This window comes from Callionymus lyra, chromosome 14 (assembly GCF_982586985.1).
Source record: "Callionymus lyra chromosome 14, fCalLyr1.hap1.1, whole genome shotgun sequence".
Taxonomy (NCBI): domain Eukaryota; kingdom Metazoa; phylum Chordata; class Actinopteri; order Syngnathiformes; family Callionymidae; genus Callionymus; species Callionymus lyra.
Window position 1 is genome coordinate 7,412,634 of NC_141831.1, and position 21,531 is coordinate 7,434,164.

General features: G+C 35.7%; 1 protein-coding gene across 1 annotated transcript in view; it reads left to right on the forward strand.

Moving 5' to 3' along the window:
* Positions 1–21,531, forward strand: part of fat3b (FAT atypical cadherin 3b) — a 202,630-nt gene that overhangs the window by 71,461 nt on the left and 109,638 nt on the right. The window contains 3 exon segments of the mRNA XM_087806803.1: positions 4,239–4,449; positions 7,193–7,264; positions 18,027–18,163. Of these exon segments, the coding sequence (XP_087662929.1) occupies positions 4,239–4,449; positions 7,193–7,264; positions 18,027–18,163 (420 nt within the window).

A 21,531-nucleotide genomic window follows, 5' to 3' on the forward strand; every position in this document is an offset into this window, starting at 1 on the left:
TGTGCTATCCCTTATGTTATCTCTGGGTCAAGATGACCCAAAGGCTCAAAAAAATGAGTTTGTTGTAACCCTTGTGTTGTCTCTGGGTCAAGGTGACCCGAAGCCCTGAAAACAAATGTGTTTGTTGTATCCCTTGTTCATCTTGACCCAGAGACAACACAAGGGATACAACAAACATTACTTTTTTATTAGGCCACCGGGTCACCGTGACCCTAAGATAACACAAGATTTATGAGAAATTGCCCCAAAAAGCGGCCGGGAGCGTCGACGTCCTCACCGTGAGTCGCTCTTGATATCGTTTACGGACGTTTTCACGATCGTCTTTGCTTTCGGTAACGTTTAAAAAAAAGCCACGACATTTTCAAGCCACGGTCGACTCGAGCGCCCGTTGCTTGGTAAACCAGCCAATTTCCCTTCTTTTTTTCAACCTCGTTTCTTTATTTACGAGGCGACTCCAGCGACTCCCGCTGACTCAGCGCACCCCTTTTAAAAAAAGACCATTTTCACTCAATTAATTTGCCGGCGATATTTCTACCTGGTGTAGTAAACAAGCTGTTGGAAGCCAGACTCCACCATTATTCACCGGAGGAAGTCATTCCGGAGGTGAGTCGAGGAGACGAGGTTGTTTTTTTTTGGTCACTAATCCGTCTGAGATGTACTTTGTTGTGAACGAGTCGTTGAGGAATACATGAGGGAAATAATGAGAAGGTATTTAATACTTAAATAGTAATAACAGAAAGTAGAACATAGTTTATAAAAATGAAATAACATAAATATACTTGAATAAATATATTGTTTTCTTCATAGAAATAAATGGGAATTAATGCAGAAATAATATATGAAGTAATGATAGATCTTCATTTATTTTCAGATATATATAAATATGGATACAAATATTTGGTAATAAAGAAAAAAAAAGATTAAATATTTAATTAAGTATGCATTAATTATGAAAGTTTAAAGTATATAAATATATATATATATATATATATATTTCTTTAAATAAACAAGGAAAAATGTTAGTAGGAATACATGAATTATAAAAATATAAAGTGAAAAATGTCAATTAAAAAATAATATAAAAGAGGAAAAAAGTAATCAGGAATACATTAATGATGAAGATATATATTTGAAAATAAAGAAAAATTAAAAAGGATTAACAAATGAAATAAATGTATTGTTTTCTTCATAGAAATAAATGGGAATTAATGCAGAAATAATATATGAAGTAATGATAGATCTTCATTTATTTTCAGATATATCGATATATATAAATATGGATACAAATATTTGGTAATAAAGAAAAAAAAGATTAAATATTTAATTAAGTATGCATTAATTATGAAAGTTTAAAGTATATATATATATATATATATTTCTTTAAATAAACAAGGAAAAATGTTAGTAGGAATACATGAATTATAAAAATATAAAGTGAAAAATGTAAATTAAAAAATTATATAAAAAAGGAAAAAAGTCATCAGGAATACATTAATGATGAAGATATATATTTGAAAATAAAGAAAAATTAAAAAGGATTAACAAATGAAATGAAAATATAAAGTTACAAATATATGTATTTGTAAATGATTTATGAACAAGTGACAAATACTGTATAAACAGTATATGTATAAACATAAACAAATGATGTATATTAATAATAATAAAAAAAGAAGATACAGAAGATATTAGTAATAAATGATTCATGAAAGTATAAAGTGATTAAAAATAGTAAAAACGTCTCCACCTCAATTAAAAGTTTCAGTTTTATTATAGTTTCTCCAAACATCTTTTAATAATATAAATAACATTGTGTTAAATTCATTGTTTGTTCTTTCATTTGAAAATTATTTTAAAAACATCTTTTAAAATAAAAATTCTATCTTGTTTTTGCCACATTTACTTCAAACCTCTCATGTATTTTTAAACATGTGAACAGTTTGACAGAATTTACCTCGAATTATTCTCTTTGGTCGTTTCTGTCGCTGAGCTTGACGTGGAATCATTAATGAATGATTTTGATTTTTAAACTCACCTGAAGCAGTTTATTTGTTTATTCTTCATTCTAGTGGATGAATTATTTAACTTCTCTTAACCCTTCTGATGTCTCTGGGTCAAGGTGACCCGGTGGCCCGAAAATAAATGTGTTTGTGGTATCCCTTGTGTTATCTCTGGGTCAAGGTGACCCAAAGTCCTGAAAACAAATGTTTTTTGTATTCCTTGTGTTATCTCCGGATCAAGATGACCCAGTGGCTTAAAAACAAATGTGTTTGTGGTATCCCTTGTGTTGTCTCTGGATCGAGATGACTCGGTGGCTTAAAAAAAAATGTGTTTGTGGTATTCCTTGTGTTATCTCTGTGTCAAGGTGACCCAAAGGCCTGAAAACAATTGAGTTTGTTGTATCCCTTGTATTCTTTCTCGGTCATGGTGACCCAGTCGCCCGAAAACAAATGAGTTTGTGGTATCCCTTGTGTTATCTCTGGGTCAAGGTGACCCGAAGCCCTGAAAACAAATGTGTTTGTTGTATACCAGGTGTTGACCCTAGGTCAAGGTGACCCAAAGGCCTGAAAACCAATGTTTGTTGTATCCCTTGATTTCTTTCTTGGTCATGGTGACCCAGTGGACAAATGTGTTTGTGGTATCCCTTGTGCTATCTCTGGGTCAAGGTGACCCAAAGGCCTGAAAACAATTGAGTTTGTTGTATCCCTTGTATTCTTTCTCGGTCATGGTGACCCAGCGGCCCGAAAACAAATGAGTTTGTGGTATCCCTTGTGTTATCTCTGGGTCAAGGTGACCCGAAGCCCTGAAAACAAATGTGTTTGTGGTATCCCTTATGTTATCTCTGGGTCAAGATGACCCAAAAGGCTCAAAAAAATGAGTTTGTTGTAACCCTTGTGTTGTCTCTGGGTCAAGGTGACCCGAAGCCCTGAAAACAAATGTGTTTGTTGTATCCCTTGTTCATCTTGACCCAGCGACAACACAAGGGATACAACAAACATTACTTTTTTATTAGGCCACCGGGTCACCGTGACCCTAAGATAACACAAGATTTATGAGAAATTGCCCCAAAAAAACCTTCAAACATTCATAAATAAATGGAAAAAACTCTTTCTAGTTTCAATGTAACATCAACATTTACTTTGATGAAGACAACTGACGCTCTCAGACTTTACATATCCTGGAGATGCTTTTATGTTTTTATTCCTGATGAATAATTTAGAAAATGGGATGTTTTGGCTCTTAAATAATAAACAACAAGGATGGTTTCATTAGGTTGCAAAGTGGAGAAAACATTAAAAATGAATGTTTTTGTTGACCTATCTTTTACTTTTTAGGATGCTCAAATAAATACTACGTAAACACATGTAAAATAACACATAAAAACAATTCATTCTTGGCTCCGGGTCTGACCCGAGATCCCCTCCCAGTCCCTAAAGATCCATTGGAGAGGAACATGGGTTTTACTCTGAGGCTCTCCTGGATGTCAGAGCTCCTTCTTATCTAATAATATATGCATTTTATCTCATTATGTCAATATTTTTTGGATAAATATATGATTGTATGAATCCTAAAATTGTTAATTTTTAAGAGAAAGTCATAAAAACATTGTTTAAGAAACGTATTTTGTGTAAAAAAAAGGAAATATTGAGGAGGTTTTAATAAAACATTTTGACATTAAACATTACTAAATAAGAAAAAACAATTAGACTTTATTAATCCCTCTTAAGATCTATTTCCTGAAATTGGGGTTCCAGTTCTCAGAAGACGATATGTGAAAACAAAGTGCAAATAAAAAGAACAAAGGGCAAAGGATGAAAAAGAGCAAATATAAAGAACATACTGTCGATCAAAGGAAATAATGCATAGAAAAGTGTACAAAGGAAAAAGGATAGAAAACAATATATGAGCTGAAAAAGTGACGAAAAACCATAAAAAATACAAAACATACAAGTGATCAAAGAATGAGATAAAACTCTTGTGTGTTTATGAAGAAACCACTTTTACTAAATCAGCAAAAACAATAAGATAGACTTCGTTCATCATTCTGGAGATCTTCTTTTGGAAATTTGAATTCCAGTTCACAGCAGACGATAGTTTCATACAAACAAGAACAAATAAAAAGAACAAAGTGCAAGGAATAAAACATTTTGATATTAAACATATTTATTCCCAGATATTTCTCTACATCAGGATTTATCATGTTTTAACATCAACTCACTGATGATTTCATTGCTCAGATCAAGGCTGAAGACGGTGGAAATCCTCCGCTGTGGTCGACGGTGAAGCTCAACGTGGAGTGGATCCGTAAACCCGAGCCCTCGCTGCTGCCCCTGATGTTCACGCAGAGGTACTACAACTTCTCGGTGCTGGAGACGGCGGCCGTGGCTCAGCCGGTCGGCGTCGTCGCCGTGAGCCAGTCCAGCTCGCCGGTCTGGTTCCAGATCACTGGTGAGTCTCGGAAATATAAGTTTAATAAACTTAAGGTTCAAGGTTGTGTATAAAAACTTCTACGCCGCCCACGCTAATATCGCAAATGACCCGAGGAACTTTTGAAAGACAAAATCTAGTGAATAAATTATGTTAATTGATTTAAGGATTTTACAGAATAGAAAGTTTGCAGATAAAAACTATAAAAACTAAAAGTTAATTTTTTGATTATATTAAATAAAACTCAAGTTTAAAGTTGAAAAAGTAACTAGAAGTTCAAAAGTATATTAACAAAACAAAAAGCCACAAAAAAAAGCCACAATAAGAGACATTGTTGTGAGGAATAAATAAAGCCTAAAGAATATGTTAACCCTCTTTTTCTTTTTTCTTTAGACGTTATTTACATTTTCATATAATCGACACAAGAGAGTTTATTCTAAAGAATGTACTACCTTAATTTTTCTATGATTTGTTTAAGTAAAAGAGAGAAATTACATTGTATTTAGTTAAAAATCTGAATTTTTATACAGAACTTTTGTGATGTTGTTGTCATTTCTGCTCATCATTTTCTCGTGACATTTTTCAAATAAATACTTTAATCTCTTTTTAGGAATTTAGAATATGCACTAAACTGAGTTAGAAGCAAAACAAAAAAAACATGGTCCAAAACGTAGGTACTAGAAATCTAAATATTATGATTTTTATCAAAGTACAATGTAATATCTCTCTCTAATTTCAACCAATACTAGAAATATTAAGGTATTACAATCTTCGGAATAAACTCTCTGAGTCATGTGAGGTAATTATTGATAAACAAAATGATTTGCTTGCATGTCTCTTATGCCAAAATAGATTTCAAAAACACCTAAAACTGACAATAACTATACAGGAATCAAACCCTTTATTAGGGAGATACAATTCTTGTGTGTTGATGAAATAGCCCACTTTTACTAAATAAGCAATAAATACACAATAAGATAGACTTTATTAATCCATCTGGAGATCTCCTTCTGGAAATTGGGTTTCCAGTTCTCAGAAGACGATAGTTTCATAAAAACAAAGTGCAAATAAAAAGAACAAAGAGCAAAGGATGACAAAGTGCAAATAAAAAGAAAGTATTAAAGATCGAAGGAAATAACGCATAGAAAACTATACAAGGAAAAAGGATAGAAAACAATAAATGAGTTGGAAAAGTGAGGAGAAACAATTAAAAATACTTAACAATTTGATGATCAAAACATCAGACAAGTGATCAAAGGACGAGATAAAACTCTTGTGTGATTATGAAGAAGCCACTTTTACTAAATAAGCAAAAACAATTAGACTTTATTAATCCATCTGAAGATCTCATTCGGGAAATTAGGTTTCCAGTTCTCAGAAGACGATAGTTTCATAAAAACAAAGTGCAAATAAAAAGTATAAAGTGCAAAGGGTGACAAAGTGCAAATATGAAGAATATAATGTGGATCAAAGGAAATAACGCATAGAAAAGTATAGAAAGGAAAAAGGATACAAAACAATATATGAGCTGAAAAAGTGACGAGAAACAATAAAAAATACTTAACAATTTTGTAATCCTTAAAACGTACAAGTGATCAATGGACGAGATAAAAGTCTTGTGGGATTATGTAGTAAGTAAGTAAGTAATTTTTATTTGTATAGCGCTTTTCTAGACCAGGGTCACAAAGCGCTTAAACAATCAAAACAATATTCAATAAAGTATATACTTTAAAGATCAAGATAATACTGAGAACAACACAGGAGTTCCAGAAAATCAAGGAAAAGCCTGAACAAATAAAAACGTCTTAAGATGTTTCTTAAAGGAGTCAGTAGATCCATCAAGTGCAAAGAGAGAGAAGATTGTTCCAAAGTAGTAGCGACTTTTACTAAATAAGCAAAAACAATTAGACTTTATTAATCTCTATGGAGGTCTTTTTGGGGACATTGGGTTTCCAGTTCACAACAGACGGTAGTTTCATAAAAACAAAGCACAAATAAAAAGAACAAAGTGCAAAGGATGACAAAGTGCAAATATTAAGAACATGCTGTCGATCAAAGGAAATAACGCATAGAAAAGTATACAAAGGAAAAAGGATACAAAACAATATTTGAGCTGAAAAAGTGACGAGAAACAATATAAAATACTTAACAAATTTGTGATCGAAAACATACAAGTGATCAAAGGATGAGATAAAAGTATTTATTGTTTATGAAATATCCACTTTTACTAAATAAGCAAAAACAATAAGATAGACTTAGACGTTAATCATTCTGGAGATCTTCTTCTGGAAATTTGAATTCCAGTTCACAGCAGACAAAAGTTTCATAAAAAACAAGAACCAAGGACAAATTAAAAGAACAAAGTGCAAGGGATGACAAAGAATACAAAGATTAACATTGAATAACTTTTTACTCGACTCGGATGAAATAAAACTGTTTAAGAATCTTCGTAAAAAATGGGCGAGAATATAATTTTCCTTGACGTCAGCTTCCATGTCTTTGATGTGAGCCCATTAATTTTTCTCTTTTCTGCTGAAATGTGAAACTTTTTTTTACTACCCCCCCGCCCCCCAAAAAAAGAAAAGTGAGAGCGAGACTTGCTTGGCATCTTTAAACGAATCCCACTGCCCTGTCTGTGCTGAATAATTCCCGGCAAACGTTGGCTTTGGTTCCGTAATGACAGCTATGAAGGCGGTTAAAAGCTGAGTGTACTTTTCCTCCTAAATATTCATAATCTTTTTTTCTCTCTCTTCTCTGTATCAAGGAGGAAGACTTGCGAGGGAAATGTTTTACATTCCTCAGAACGCGTGTGGAAAGAACTGCTCGCTCGACACAGGTCTGGTCCAAAATTCATTTTTCCAGCGTTTTCCTAAATGTGCCGAAAACTCCGGAGACGCTTTTTCCTTTTTCCTGTACGATTGATCTGCGCTTGTTTTGCATGCATGCCGACCGTGTTCATTTCATCAGTTCTGCTGTGAGGTTCCCCCACAAACAACTCCAATTATTGCATTGTAATCATTTCAATGCCCCCCCCCAACCCCAACCCACCCCACCAACCCCACTCCCTGGAATAATACCAACATATGCAAATATTCCTTTCAGACCTGAGCGGGAAAAGAAAGTTGTTTTTCGAGAATTTGCTTCACTGGAGGCTTCACGCCGGTGAACAGTCTATAACTAGCAACACAAGCTGCTTTCTTTTGTTTTTCCGTCGGTGTTTGTTTTTCTTGAAGCTAAATGTAGCGAAACGTTTGTGTTTCGGTTCAAAATGTCAACCTTCATACAAGACAAAAAGAACAAAAAACACACACAGACGTTACCCTTTATAGGACTAAAATATACTCACTATTTGTTCAGGCTTTTCCTTGATTTTCTGGAACTCCTGTGTTGTTCTCAGTATTATCTTGATCTTTAAAGTATATACTTTTTTGAGTATTGTTTTGATTGTTTAAGCGCTTTGTGACCCTGGTCTAGAAAAGCGCTATATAAATAAATATTACTTACTTACTCACTTACTTACTTTTCTATGGATGTCATGGGTTTTTTTTTGCTCACTCCAGAGCTCCATCATTTCTTTAAAACATAGTTTAGTTTCTTACATCATTTTTATAGGTTAACAGTTCATCAAAGGTCAACTAAAGTGTGGATTTAAGTGTGTGTTAAAGTGATGTTGTGTCTCATTAGTATGTTTATGTTTGTGAAAAACTCTCTTTTCATTGTAATATTGACATCAGAAAATGATCTTAAGCCACGCCCACTTGTTAACCATAACCACGCCCACTCTGCGGTGATTGGTCAAACAACAAGGATTGTCACCCCGCGTCATCATTCCCGGAAGTCTCCGCCTCCAAGGGACTCGCTGTATAAACAAAGCGGGGCAGGATTACAGCTGGCCGGAGGAGGAGTGAAGCCGTTATGGACTCTCGTAACCTCTCGTTCGCCCAGATTTCAGAGCCACTTTATTAAGTAATGAGTTGAAAACATCGTCATGATGAGGGACTTACTGCATCTTGGACAGGGAGGACTTAGACATTTGGGTTTTCACATTAGTTTGACCATTAATGATGATAAGATCACGCTAGATAATGACCATGAATTGCGGGTGAGTAACTAAGACTTCGAGTTCTAACGTAGTAACGAGTTAACGGTAAAGCTTCTACCAGCTTGATACTCAGTTTGGAAGCAACAAAAGTTGAATGTTTTGCAATATATTTCGAATTCTCAATTTTATTCTGACCTTGTGTTTGTTCATTTAGAGTAATACACAGTAGTTTTAACCAGCCGTCTATGAAATAAAATGTTTCAAGAGGGTTCATTAGAACAATAATCTTTCAGGGACAGGTTAACACGTTAGCCACTCCTGATCCAAATCTTAGATACAAAGATAGAACTCATAGATAGATAGAAAATTCCTTTTGGAAAAATGTATTTAATGTTAGTTTTCTTAGGGATTTGCATTAGTTCAATTTTCCACGCAGTACAATTCAAGAACTATGGAAACCTACTGGCCTATATTAACGGCTGACATCTATGAAGAAAATAGTGATTCAATAGACACATAACTGGTTGAAAACACATACAATTTAAAGCAAAATAAAGCTCATTTAGAAGTTATGACTTGATAGAAGGCTGGATAAACAAATAGTGCAATTTGTTCCTTAAAGAAATTTAAACTTTTTTTTTACTCACTGCTTCAAACTGTGTCTTGACAACCAGTTTGTTTTTTTAACATGTTTGTAAGCGTCTAAATGCATGCAAACTAAACAGATCTGTCGTTCAAATGGACAAAAAAAGTTGTGTCTGAAAGGAACATATTCTCACTTCCTCACAAAGTCGTCTGTTTTGAGTCCTCCTGAAAATAATCACGATCCAAAAGTCTTATGATTACAGAAGCAATACCTGCATAGTTTGGGCTCAAACTACTTTGGAAAAAAAAGAAGCTCCTCAAGACACAGAAGGAGACGTCTGGCTCATATTAATGGCTGGTATCTGCACAGAAAGTGGCCATTCAGAGGACGCACAACAGCATGAAAATAGAAGAAATTAAGCACAAGAAAATGAATTAGGAATTCATGAGTCTCTGGGTCTGTTTTAGAAAAGCCTAGTAATGCACACATGAATACACACTTTTGACGTGTGAAGGCCTGGATAACTGAAAAGTATAAAATAGTGATGGTCAAAAAATTAAATCTCAACAACATGCCACATATTGCAGCAAAAAAATGTCTTTTAAATTTGCTTTTAAGAATGATCAGACATGTTACATGTGGTTGGAATGAAGCTGGACTCACTGGTGACAGTTGCTGAGAGGAGATCATTGAACAAACTACTGTCCATCATGGATGATGACAGTCATCCTCTGAACACTGTCATCAGTGAGCAGAGAAGCAGAATGAGTGCACGAATGCTCCTACCCAGGTGCAAAACAAATAGACTCAGGGACACATTCATCCCTCGGGCTATTAAATTGTACAATTCTGAGTTCGGGGGCAGGAGTGGAGTGAAAGTATCTGGATGTTCTGTTCTATGTTAGTCTTTGTATCCTTTGTCTTTGTTGTTTTTCTTTGACCTATGTTCTTTATCTTTATCTTTAGACTTAGATTTATTTTTTATGTATATTTTTTATTGTTTATGAAAAATTTCTGGCTATTGGTAAAAAACAATTTCCCGAAGGAGACCTCCTGATGGATCAATAAAGTTTTACCTTACCTTACCTTACCTTACCTTACCTTGATGCATGCAAGACTAAAGTTGTGTCTTAGAGTTTGAGTCCTCGCACAAAAATCTGGATGCAGTTTTTTTGGAATGATTACGAAAACCAAACCTGTGGTTAATTTATTATATTATTATTTTATATATATACTATTCACAGAAGATGACACGTTATGTGGGAGCCATATTAATGGGTGATACCTACTAAGAAATTCTCTATTTTTATGTACTCAAAACTCGTGTTGAGGAAGCTTCATGAAGCAGTGTCTTTGTTTCTTAGAGTCCACTAGATGTCACTCTTTGCTCTATAATCCATGGCTCTAAACAGCGATCCCATTGAGAGCTCATGTCGTTTTGAAGCTCAGGGCGCCCCCTACTGTCCCATGAAAATATGACACTGCTTCATGACGCTTCATCGACACATCAGAATATCATGAAGAAACGAAACACAAAAATATAAATTAGGAAATGATGAGTTGCTTCGTGGTATTGACCGGTTATTGAGGCAGAAATGTAATCACCGTTTTGACATTTAAAGGCTGAATATCTGAATATTTTTAATCAAATTTAATTGACAAACATGTTCGTATGTGTCTTGTGCGTCCAAACTCACACAGATCCGATGCTCACAAAGCTTTTTTGTGTCTCACAGTTTGAGTCCTCGCAAAAAAATCTGGATGCGAAAATGTTTTGGAATAATTAGGAAAGCCAAACCTGTGGCTACTTTCAGAGTCCACTAGATGTCAATCTTTGCTCTAAAATCCACGGCTCTAAACAGCGATCCCATTGAAACCTCTCGTTGTTTTGAAGCTCAGGGCGCCCCCTACTGTCCTCTGAAAAAAATGACACTGCTTCATGAAGCTTCATCGACACATCGCTACTCGAAATATCGTGAAGAAACGAAACCTAAAAACATGAATTAGGAAATCATTAGTTGCTTCGTGGTATTGATGCAGAAACGTAATCACGATTTGTACATTTAAAGGCTGAATATCTGAATATTTTTAATCGAATTGAATTGAAAACTGCTTTTTCTAAATTTCTTTATTCTTTATTTTTTTTTTAACTCACGTCGTTTTGAAGCCTAGGGCGCCCCCTACTGTCCCCTGAAAATATGACACTGCTTCACGAAGCTTCATCGACACATTACTCGAAATATCATGAAGAAACGAAACACAAAAACATGAATTAGGAAATCATGACTTTCTTCGTGGTATTGACGCAGAAATGTAATCACGATTTGGACATTTAAAGGCTGAATATCTGAATATTTTTAATCAACTTCAATTGAAAAACTGCTTTTTCTAAATTTCTTTGTACTTCATTTTTTTTAACTCACGTAGTTTTGAAACCTAGGGCGCCTCCTACTATCCTCTGAAAATATGACGCTGCTTCACGAAGCTTCATCGACACATTACTCAAAATATCATGAAGAAACGAAGCACAAAAACATGAATTAGGAAATCATGACTTTCTTCGTGTTATTGACGCAGAAATGTAATCACGATTTGGACATTTAAAGGCTGAACATCTGAATATTTTTAATCAAATTCAAATGAAAAACTGCTTTTTCTAAATTTCTTTATACTTTATTTTTTTTAACTCACGTCGTTTTGAAGCCCAGAGCGCCCCCTACTGTCCCCTGAAAATATGACACTGCTTCACGAAGCTTCATCGACACATCACTACTCGAAATATCATGAAGAAACGAAGCACAAAAACATGAATTAGGAAATCATGACTTGCTTCGTGTTATTGACGCAGAAATGTAATCACAATTTGGACATTTAAAGGCTGAATATCTTAATATTTTTAATCAAATTCAATTGAAAAACTGCACGTCGTTTTGAAGCCCAGGGCGCCCCCTACTATCCTCTGAAAATATGACGCTGCTTCACGAAGCTTCATCGACACATTACTCGAAATATCATGAAGAAACGAAGCACAAAAACATGAATTAGGAAATCATGACTTGCTTCGTGTTATTGACGCAGAAACGTAATCACGATTTGGACATTTAAAGGCTGAATATCTTAATATTTTTAATTAAATTGAATTGAAAACTGCTTTTTCTAAATTTCTTTATACTTATTTTTTTAACTCACGTCGTTTTGAAGCCTAGGACGCCCCCTACTGTCCCCTGAAAATATGACACTGCTTCACGAAGCTTCATCGACACATCACTACTCGAAATATCATGAAGAAACGAAACACAAAACTATGAATTAGGAAATCATGACTTTCTTCGTGGTATTGACGCAGAAATGTAATCACGATTTGGACATTTAAAGGCTGAATATCTGAATATTTTTAATCAAATTCAATTGAAAAACTGCTTTTTCTAAATTTCTTTGTACTTCATTTTTTTAAAACTCATGTCGTTTTGAAGCTTAGGGCGCCTCCTACTATCCTCTGAAAATATGATGCTGCTTCACGAAGCTTCATCGACACATTACTTGAAATATCATGAAGAAACGGAGCACAAAAACATGATTTAGGAAATCATGACTTTCTTTGTGTTATTGACGCAGAAATGTAATCACGATTTGTACATTTAAAGGCTGAATATCTGAATATTTTTAATCAAATTGAATTGAAAACTGCTTTTTCTAAATTTCTTTGTACTTCATTTTTTTTTAACTCATGTCGTTTTGAAGCCTAGGGCGCCTCCTACTATCCTTTGAAAATATGATGCTGCTTCACGAAGCTTCATCGACACATTACTCGAAATATCATGAAGAAACGAAACACAAAACTATGAATTAGGAAATCATGACTTGCTTCGTGTTATTGACGCAGAAATGTAATCACGATTTGGACATTTAAAGGCTGAATATCTGAATATTTTTAATCAAATTCAATTGAAAAACTGCTTTTTCTAAATTTCTTTATACTTTATTTTTTTTTAAACTCACGTCGTTTTGAAGCCCAGGGCGCCCCCTACAGTCCCCTGAAAAAAATTACACTGCTTCATGAAGCTTCATCGACACATCGCTACTCGAAATATCGTGAAGAAACGAAACCTAAAAACATGAATTAGGAAATCATGAGTTGCTTCGTGGTATTGATGCAGAAACGTAATCACGATTTGGACATTTAAAGGCTGAATATCTGAATATTTTTAATCAAATTGAATTGAAAACTGCTTTTTCTAAATTTCTTTATACTTTTTTTTTTTAACTCACGTCGTTTTGAAGCCTAGGGCGCCTCCTACTGTCCCCTGAAAAATGACACTGCTTCACGAAGCTTCATCGACACATTACTCGAAATATCATGAAGAAACGAAGCACAAAAACATGAATTAGGAAATCATGACTTGCTTCGTGTTATTGACGCAGAAATGTAATCACGATTTGGACATTTAAAGGCTGAATATCTGAATATTTTTAATCAAATTGAATTGAAAACTGCTTTTTCTAAATTTCTTTATACTTTTTTTTTTTAACTCACGTCGTTTTGAAGCCTAGGGCGCCTCCTACTGTCCCCTGAAAAATGACACTGCTTCACGAAGCTTCATCGACACATTACTCGAAATATCATGAAGAAACGAAGCACAAAAACATGAATTAGGAAATCATGAGTTGCTTCGTGGTATTGATGCAGAAACGTAATCACGATTTGGACATTTAAAGGCTGAATATCTGAATATTTTTAATCAAATTGAATTGAAAACTGCTTTTTCTAAATTTCTTTATACTTTATTTTTTTTTAACTCACGTCGTTTTGAAGCCTAGGGCGCCCCCTACTGTCCCCTGAAAATATGACACTGCTTCACGAAGCTTCATCGACACATCACTACTCGAAATATCATGAAGAAACGAAACACAAAACTATGAATTAGGAAATCATGACTTGCTTCGTGTTATTGACGCAGAAATGTAATCACGATTTTGGACATTTAAAGGCTGAATATCTGAATATTTTTAATCAAATTCAATTGAAAAACTGCTTTTTCTAAATTTCTTTATACTTTTTCTTTTTTTAACTCACGTCGTTTTGAAGCCTAGGGCGCCCCCTACTGTCCCCTGAAAATATGACACTGCTTCACGAAGCTTCATCGACACATCACTACTCGAAATATCATGAAGAAACGAAACACAAAACTATGAATTAGGAAATCATGACTTTCTTCGTGGTATTGACGCAGAAATGTAATCACGATTTGGACATTTAAAGGCTGAATATCTGAATATTTTTAATCAAATTCAATTGAAAAACTGCTTTTTCTAAATTTCTTTGTACTTTTTCTTTTTTTAACTCACGTCGTTTTGAAGCCCAGGGCGCCCCCTACTGTCCCCTGAAAATATGACACTGCTTCACGAAGCTTCATCGACACATTACTCGAAATATCATGAAGAAACGAAGCACAAAAACATGAATTAGGAAATCATGACTTGCTTCGTGTTATTGACGTAGAAACGTAATCACGATTTGGACATTTAAAGGCTGAATATCTGAATATTTTTAATCAAATTGAATTGAAAACTGCTTTTTCTAAATTTCTTTATACTTTATTTTTTTTTAACTCACGTCGTTTTGAAGCCTAGGGCGCCCCCTACTGTCCCCTGAAAATATGACACTGCTTCACGAAGCTTCATCGACACATCACTACTCGAAATATCATGAAGAAACGAAACACAAAACTATGAATTAGGAAATCATGACTTGCTTCGTGTTATTGACGCAGAAATGTAATCACGATTTGGACATTTAAAGGCTGAATATCTGAATATTTTTAATCAAATTCAATTGAAAAACTGCTTTTTCTAAATTTCTTTATACTTTATTTTTTTTTTAACTCACGTCGTTTTGAAGCCCAGGGCGCCCCCTACAGTCCCCTGAAAAAAATTACACTGCTTCATGAAGCTTCATCGACACATCGCTACTCGAAATATCGTGAAGAAACGAAACCTAAAAACATGAATTAGGAAATCATGAGTTGCTTCGTGGTATTGATGCAGAAACGTAATCACGATTTGGACATTTAAAGGCTGAATATCTGAATATTTTTAATCAAATTGAATTGAAAACTGCTTTTTCTAAATTTCTTTATACTTTTTTTTTTTTAACTCACGTCGTTTTGAAGCCTAGGGCGCCTCCTACTGTCCCCTGAAAAATGACACTGCTTCACGAAGCTTCATCGACACATTACTCGAAATATCATGAAGAAACGAAGCACAAAAACATGAATTAGGAAATCATGACTTGCTTCGTGTTATTGACGCAGAAATGTAATCACGATTTGGACATTTAAAGGCTGAATATCTGAATATTTTTAATCAAATTCAATTGAAAAACAGCTTTTTCTAAATTTCTTTGTACTTCATTTTTTTAACTCACGTCGTTTTGAAGCCTAGGGCGCCTCCTACTATCCTCTGAAAATATGACGCTGCTTCACGAAGCTTCATCGACACATTACTCGAAATATCATGAAGAAACGAAGCACAAAAACATGAATTAGGAAATCATGACTTTCTTCGTGTTATTGACGCAGAAATGTAATCACGATTTGGACATTTAAAGGCTGAATATCTGAATATTTTTAATCAAATTGAATTGAAAACTGCTTTTTCTAAATTTCTTTGTACTTCATTTTTTTTAAACTCATGTCGTTTTGAAGCTTAGGGCGCCTCCTACTATCCTCTGAAAATATGATGCTGCTTCACGAAGCTTCATCGACACATTACTTGAAATATCATGAAGAAACGGAGCACAAAAACATGATTTAGGAAATCATGACTTTCTTTGTGTTATTGACGCAGAAATGTAATCACGATTTGTACATTTAAAGGCTGAATATCTGAATATTTTTAATCAAATTGAATTGAAAACTGCTTTTTCTAAATTTCTTTGTACTTCATTTTTTTTTTAACTCATGTCGTTTTGAAGCCTAGGGCGCCTCCTACTATCCTTTGAAAATATGATGCTGCTTCACGAAGCTTCATCGACACATTACTCGAAATATCATGAAGAAACGAAACACAAAACTATGAATTAGGAAATCATGACTTGCTTCGTGTTATTGACGCAGAAATGTAATCACGATTTGGACATTTAAAGGCTGAATATCTGAATATTTTTAATCAACTTCAATTGAAAAACTGCTTTTTCTAAATTTCTTTGTACTTCATTTTTTTTTAACTCATGTCGTTTTGAAGCCTAGGGCGCCCCCTACTATCCTCTGAAAATATGACGCTGCTTCACGAAGCTTCATCGACACATTACTCGAAATATCATGAAGAAACGAAGCACAAAAACATGAATTAGGAAATCATGACTTTCTTCGTGGTATTGACGCAGAAATGTAATCACGATTTGGACATTTAAAGGCTGAATATCTGAATATTTTTAATCAACTTCAATTGAAAAACTGCACATCGTTTTGAAGCCTAGGGCGCCCCCCACTATCCTCTGAAAATATGACGCTGCTTCACGAAGCTTCATCGACACATTACTCGAAATATCATGAAGAAACGAAACACAAAAACATGAATTAGGAAATCATGACTTGCTTCGTGTTATTGACGCAGAAATGTAATCACAATTTGGACATTTAAAGGCTGAATATCTGAATATTTTTAATCAACTTCAATTGAAAAACTGCTTTTTCTAAATTTCTTTGTACTTCATTTTTTTTTTAACTCACGTCGTTTTGAAGCCTAGGGCGCCCCCCACTATCCTCTGAAAATATGATGCTGCTTCACGAAGCTTCATCGACACATTACTCGAAATATCATGAAGAAACGAAACACAAAACTATGAATTAGGAAATCATGACTTTCTTCGTGGTATTGACGCAGAAATGTAATCATGATTTGGACATTTAAAGGCTGAATATCTGAATATTTTTAATCAAATTCAATTGAAAAACTGCTTTTCGAAATTTCTTTGTACTTTATTTGTTAGAAAACATGTTTTTATACGTCTTGTGCATCCAAACTCACAGAGATCTACCCTCACATGTACAAAAAGTCGTGTCCAATAGCCAGCACACCTCAACACAAAGCTTTTTTTTGTGTCTCACAGTTTGATCCGGATGCAACATTTTGTTTGGAATGATTACAGATTGCAGTTTTCGTTCTCAAATGATTGACTAGTTTTTGGGGGGGGGGGGGGTAGCTGTAGTGTATGACATCGGTCCGTCGTGCCGAAGTCGTCTAATTCCTTCCCGACTGGAGTGTATATTCCTTGCATATAAGTAGGTGCATCGACTCAAAACATCTCACAGCGCAACCGACTAAAACGATGTATCCCCACAGGTGCTTTTGAATCGACAGCAAAAGAATTAAGTCTTTTTGTATTTCCAGACTCCAGACTGTTCATTTCTATGTTTTCCTCCCGCCTCTATCTATGGAAAGAAAAAAAAAAAGAAAGAAAATCCCAGTGGTTTGCTTGACTTGGCACGCACCAGTGGTTGTGTGAAAAATGCCCAATCAGTATTCATATGCTGAGAAGAGCTCAAGCCCCCAGATATCTCTCGAGAAAGAGAGAGAGAGGGAGAAGGAGACGCCGGGAATGAGACAGAAGGATGGCCCTGAATACGTAAAACGTATCAATCCCCCCTTTTTCTTTTTTTTTCACGCTCCCGCTCTAATCAAACATTAACCCTCTTAACTGTATTTTCATCGCCCCGTGGTGGAGACCTGGCTGCAGGTTTTTGATCCCAGAGATGAGGTGTGTTCGGGGGTTGATAAGACAGATGTTTTGCGAGTCTGTTAGCAGCTCTTTTCAGGCTCCACTCTTTCACTTCATTTTTTATTTCACTAGGGGGGGGTTCCTGCAGGGGCCCGGCGACTGGCCAAAAACAATTACACAGTAATAAATAAGAGCACCTGACTTTAAAGTGCGGAGGGGAATGCTAACGAAAAGTGTGTGTTCTCTCGCAGGAAGTTTCGACATGCAGTATGACCTTCAAGTGGGGGTGGGGACCCTCGTTTTGGCCAAACCGTTGGACGCCGAGCTGCAGTCCGTCTACAACATGAGCATCCAGGTGACGGATGGAACCAGCGTCGCCACCTCGCAGGTACACACTTCCTCGCTCTTTTTTTCACACACTCCACATTCACTCACCTCCATCCCAGAGGAGATGTTTGCTCTCCTCTGTTCCCCCGTTCCTTTGTTCCCCTCTTTTTTCTCATTATCTCCTCCGCACTTTTGTAGATGAGATTTCACCTCTTTTTTTTTTTCTTCTTCTCGTCCCTCTGTTTGTGGGTTAATAGGATGGAGGTTAAGTGTTTTTTTTTTTGTTGGAGAAGCAATTTCACTCAAGGAGGTGTTTAAAGAGGATAAAAAGAATAGTTTTATCGTTTTTTTTGTTATCGAGCGTCATAAATAACTAGAAAGGTACGAACCTCGGCCAAGGAACTTCACGTCAGTCCAAGTGTCGGATCAGATCTGTGTGTCGATATAGAGCTCGAGAGACATTTTTTTCTAAAGCGTGTGTTTTCAGAAAATAAAATGATAAACTCTCACCGACTAGTTGTCTAGAGACAAAGACCAGCCTTGAGACTTCTTACCGTCTTCATCGTCTTTTCTTGCTCTCAAAGGTCTTTGGTCTTGACTTGGTCTCAGGTTCTGTACTATTGTAATGAGTCTTTGTCTTGATCTTGTCTTATATTATCTTATCTTGTTCTTGGGTTCTCTATTTATTCTGGTTCTCTCGCAGTAACAGGGGTCTCAAGCATAATGCAAAATCATTTCCGGTATGATATATATATATATTTATTGTTTATTATATATTGTATATACAGTATGTAATGGTATTTTTTATTTTGGTTTCCGTCTTTTTTGAAAAAGTATTGGTCTTGGCCTTGGTCTTGGTCTTGGTTCTGATCTGGTTCCTGGTCTCTGTTTTGGTCCTGATCTTTGTCTTGGTCTTGGTTCTGATCTTGTTCCTGATCTTGATCTTGATCTTGATCTTTGTCTTGATCTTGATCTTGGTCTTGGTCTTGGTCTTGGTCTTGGTCTTGGTTCTGATCTCGTTCCTGATATCTGTCTTGGTCCTGATCTTTGTCTTGGTTCTGATCTTGGTCCTGGTCTTGGTCTTGGTCTTTGTCTTTGTCTTGGTCTTGGTCTTGGTCTTGGTCTTGGTCTTGGTCTTGGTCTTGGTCTTGGTCTTGGTCTTGGTCTTATTCTTGGTCTTGGTCTTGGTCCCAACACCTCTCAGTCCTGGTCTCAGTTGCCACCTTGTGTAACTACTACAGTTCTACTGCAGAACTAACGTAGCAGACACGCCTAATGTCCTTTAAAATCCTGGCTGGTCTCCATATTGTCAGCGTTTGTTTTCCTCTGAGGCCAAGAATTGATGTTCTTTCCTGTGGGAGGAGTGAGGCCTTGATAAATGTTCTTTCTGTGGAGTCTGGAAACAAGTATCATCAAATTAAAGAGCCTCATCAGGAATATCTATCTTCCTCATCCCTCAATGTAACACCTCTCAGAAGATGTTGTTTTTTCCTTTGTCAAGTAACCAATGAGAGAGCAGCCTTAGGTCACATGCTTGCCTGAAGTTACCGCACCACTATTCACAGAGGTCCATAAGACCAGCACCAACAGCTATTATCCTCTTGATCTAGAACTTCAGATCAGAAAACCATTTTTGTTGGACCGTCTAGATGTCTGGTGCTTCTCACGGTTGACAGAAGCTCTGATTTTCAACAACTGCTGCTGTTTATTCCCCTGTCAAGGACCATTAGTTCAGAGTGGTTTGTGTTCGGCTGGTGCCCCGACTTTCTACGGATCCGTCTTTAATGGAAAGGATTTGGAAAGTAGAGGTCCTGACTCGCAATCTGCAGCCACTGCTTGCGCAAAGTTCTGTTGGGTTAATAAGTCTGTAACTTTTCCACTCCAGTGGATTGGTTTGCGAAACAACATCTTAAAGTCTGAGCTCTCTTTACTTGTCGAGAGTTTTGAAATTTCAAAGCAGCAGGAACTTTAGGTTAATTCTCCTGTTTGGCTCTTATTTGAAGTAGAAAAGTAACTGACGGTTTGCAGGAGAGCAGGAGAGATTTCTGTCAGACTCTGGGCTTCAGTGTATCGATTTTTAACATCATTTGGACATTTTGATTGATGATCCATCTTTTAAAGTTCACTTAGAGGTTTAGCTTTTTTCTAATTACTTACTTATTTACAAAATAATCTCCAATATGACGCTGACGTCCTTCAACACAGGAATATTATATCATATATATATGAATGTATTTAGCTGTTTACTGGTTTCATGTTTATATTTAGTTTTTCTTCTATTTCTTAGTTGGAACAAGCCTTGGTCCTGATCTTGGTCCTTATCTTTGTCCTGATATTGATTCAGATCTTGGTTTTGGTCTTGATCCTGGTCCTTTTCCTGGTCCTGGTCCTGGTCCTGGTCCTGGTCCTGGTCCTGGTCCTGGTCTTGGTCCTGGTCCTGGTCCTGGTCTTAGTCTTGGCCCATTTCTGATCTTGGTCTTGATCAGAAATGGGTCTTGGGTCTGATCTTCATCTTGGTCTTGGTCTTGACTTTGTTCCTGATCTTGAGTTAGATATTGGTCTTGGTTCTGATCTTGTACCTGGTCTCTGTCTTAAACCTTATTTTGGTCTTGATCCTGGTTCTGATCTTGGTCCTGGTCTTGGTCTTGGTCTCTGTCCTTTTCTGATCTTGGTCCTGATCCAGGTCTTGGGTCTGATCTTCATCTTGGTCTTGGCCTTGGTCCTGATCTTGATTTAGATATTGGTCTTGGTTCTGATCTTCTTCCTGGTCATGGTCCTGGTCCTGGTGTTAGTCATATATAACCCTAACACGAAAAAAACTTAAAGAAATTAAATTGCAATCAAAACTATATTCATAATATAATTTCTAAATATTCAAGTATTAATAGTCAATAGAAAAACACAAAATACAAATTAATTAAAGCTAACAAAAAAAAAAAGATGAAGCTTCCGGTAAATAAACTTTAATTTTAACCAAGATGTTACCGTATTTTCCTCACTATAAGGTGATATCGATTATAAGGCACACTGTCGTTTTTTAGAACATAAAATGCTTTAAAGCCAGAAAGTAAAGTACATTTATATAGTTTAAATCTCTTTGAAGATAAATAATCTACAAAATGTCAATAATAGAATTAAAATAGTGACTAAAAGCTTAAAAGGAATATATAGTAACTGAAATATTTCCAAATAATGTTGTATAATAACCATAACAATGGTCTTTTTAAAACTATAAGATACACAACGAGACAACGAGGGGCTCGAACTCAAAGCAGTGGATCTTTCTACTCTGTGAGTTTTAGTTTCACACTGACCTCGTAAAGGAAAATGGCCGCCCAGGGCTACACTTTGTCAGGCTCGGATTTTCAAAGTATTTCGCCCACAAGGAATGTTTGTTGGACAGGAATCGGATGAATTCATCACGGTCCA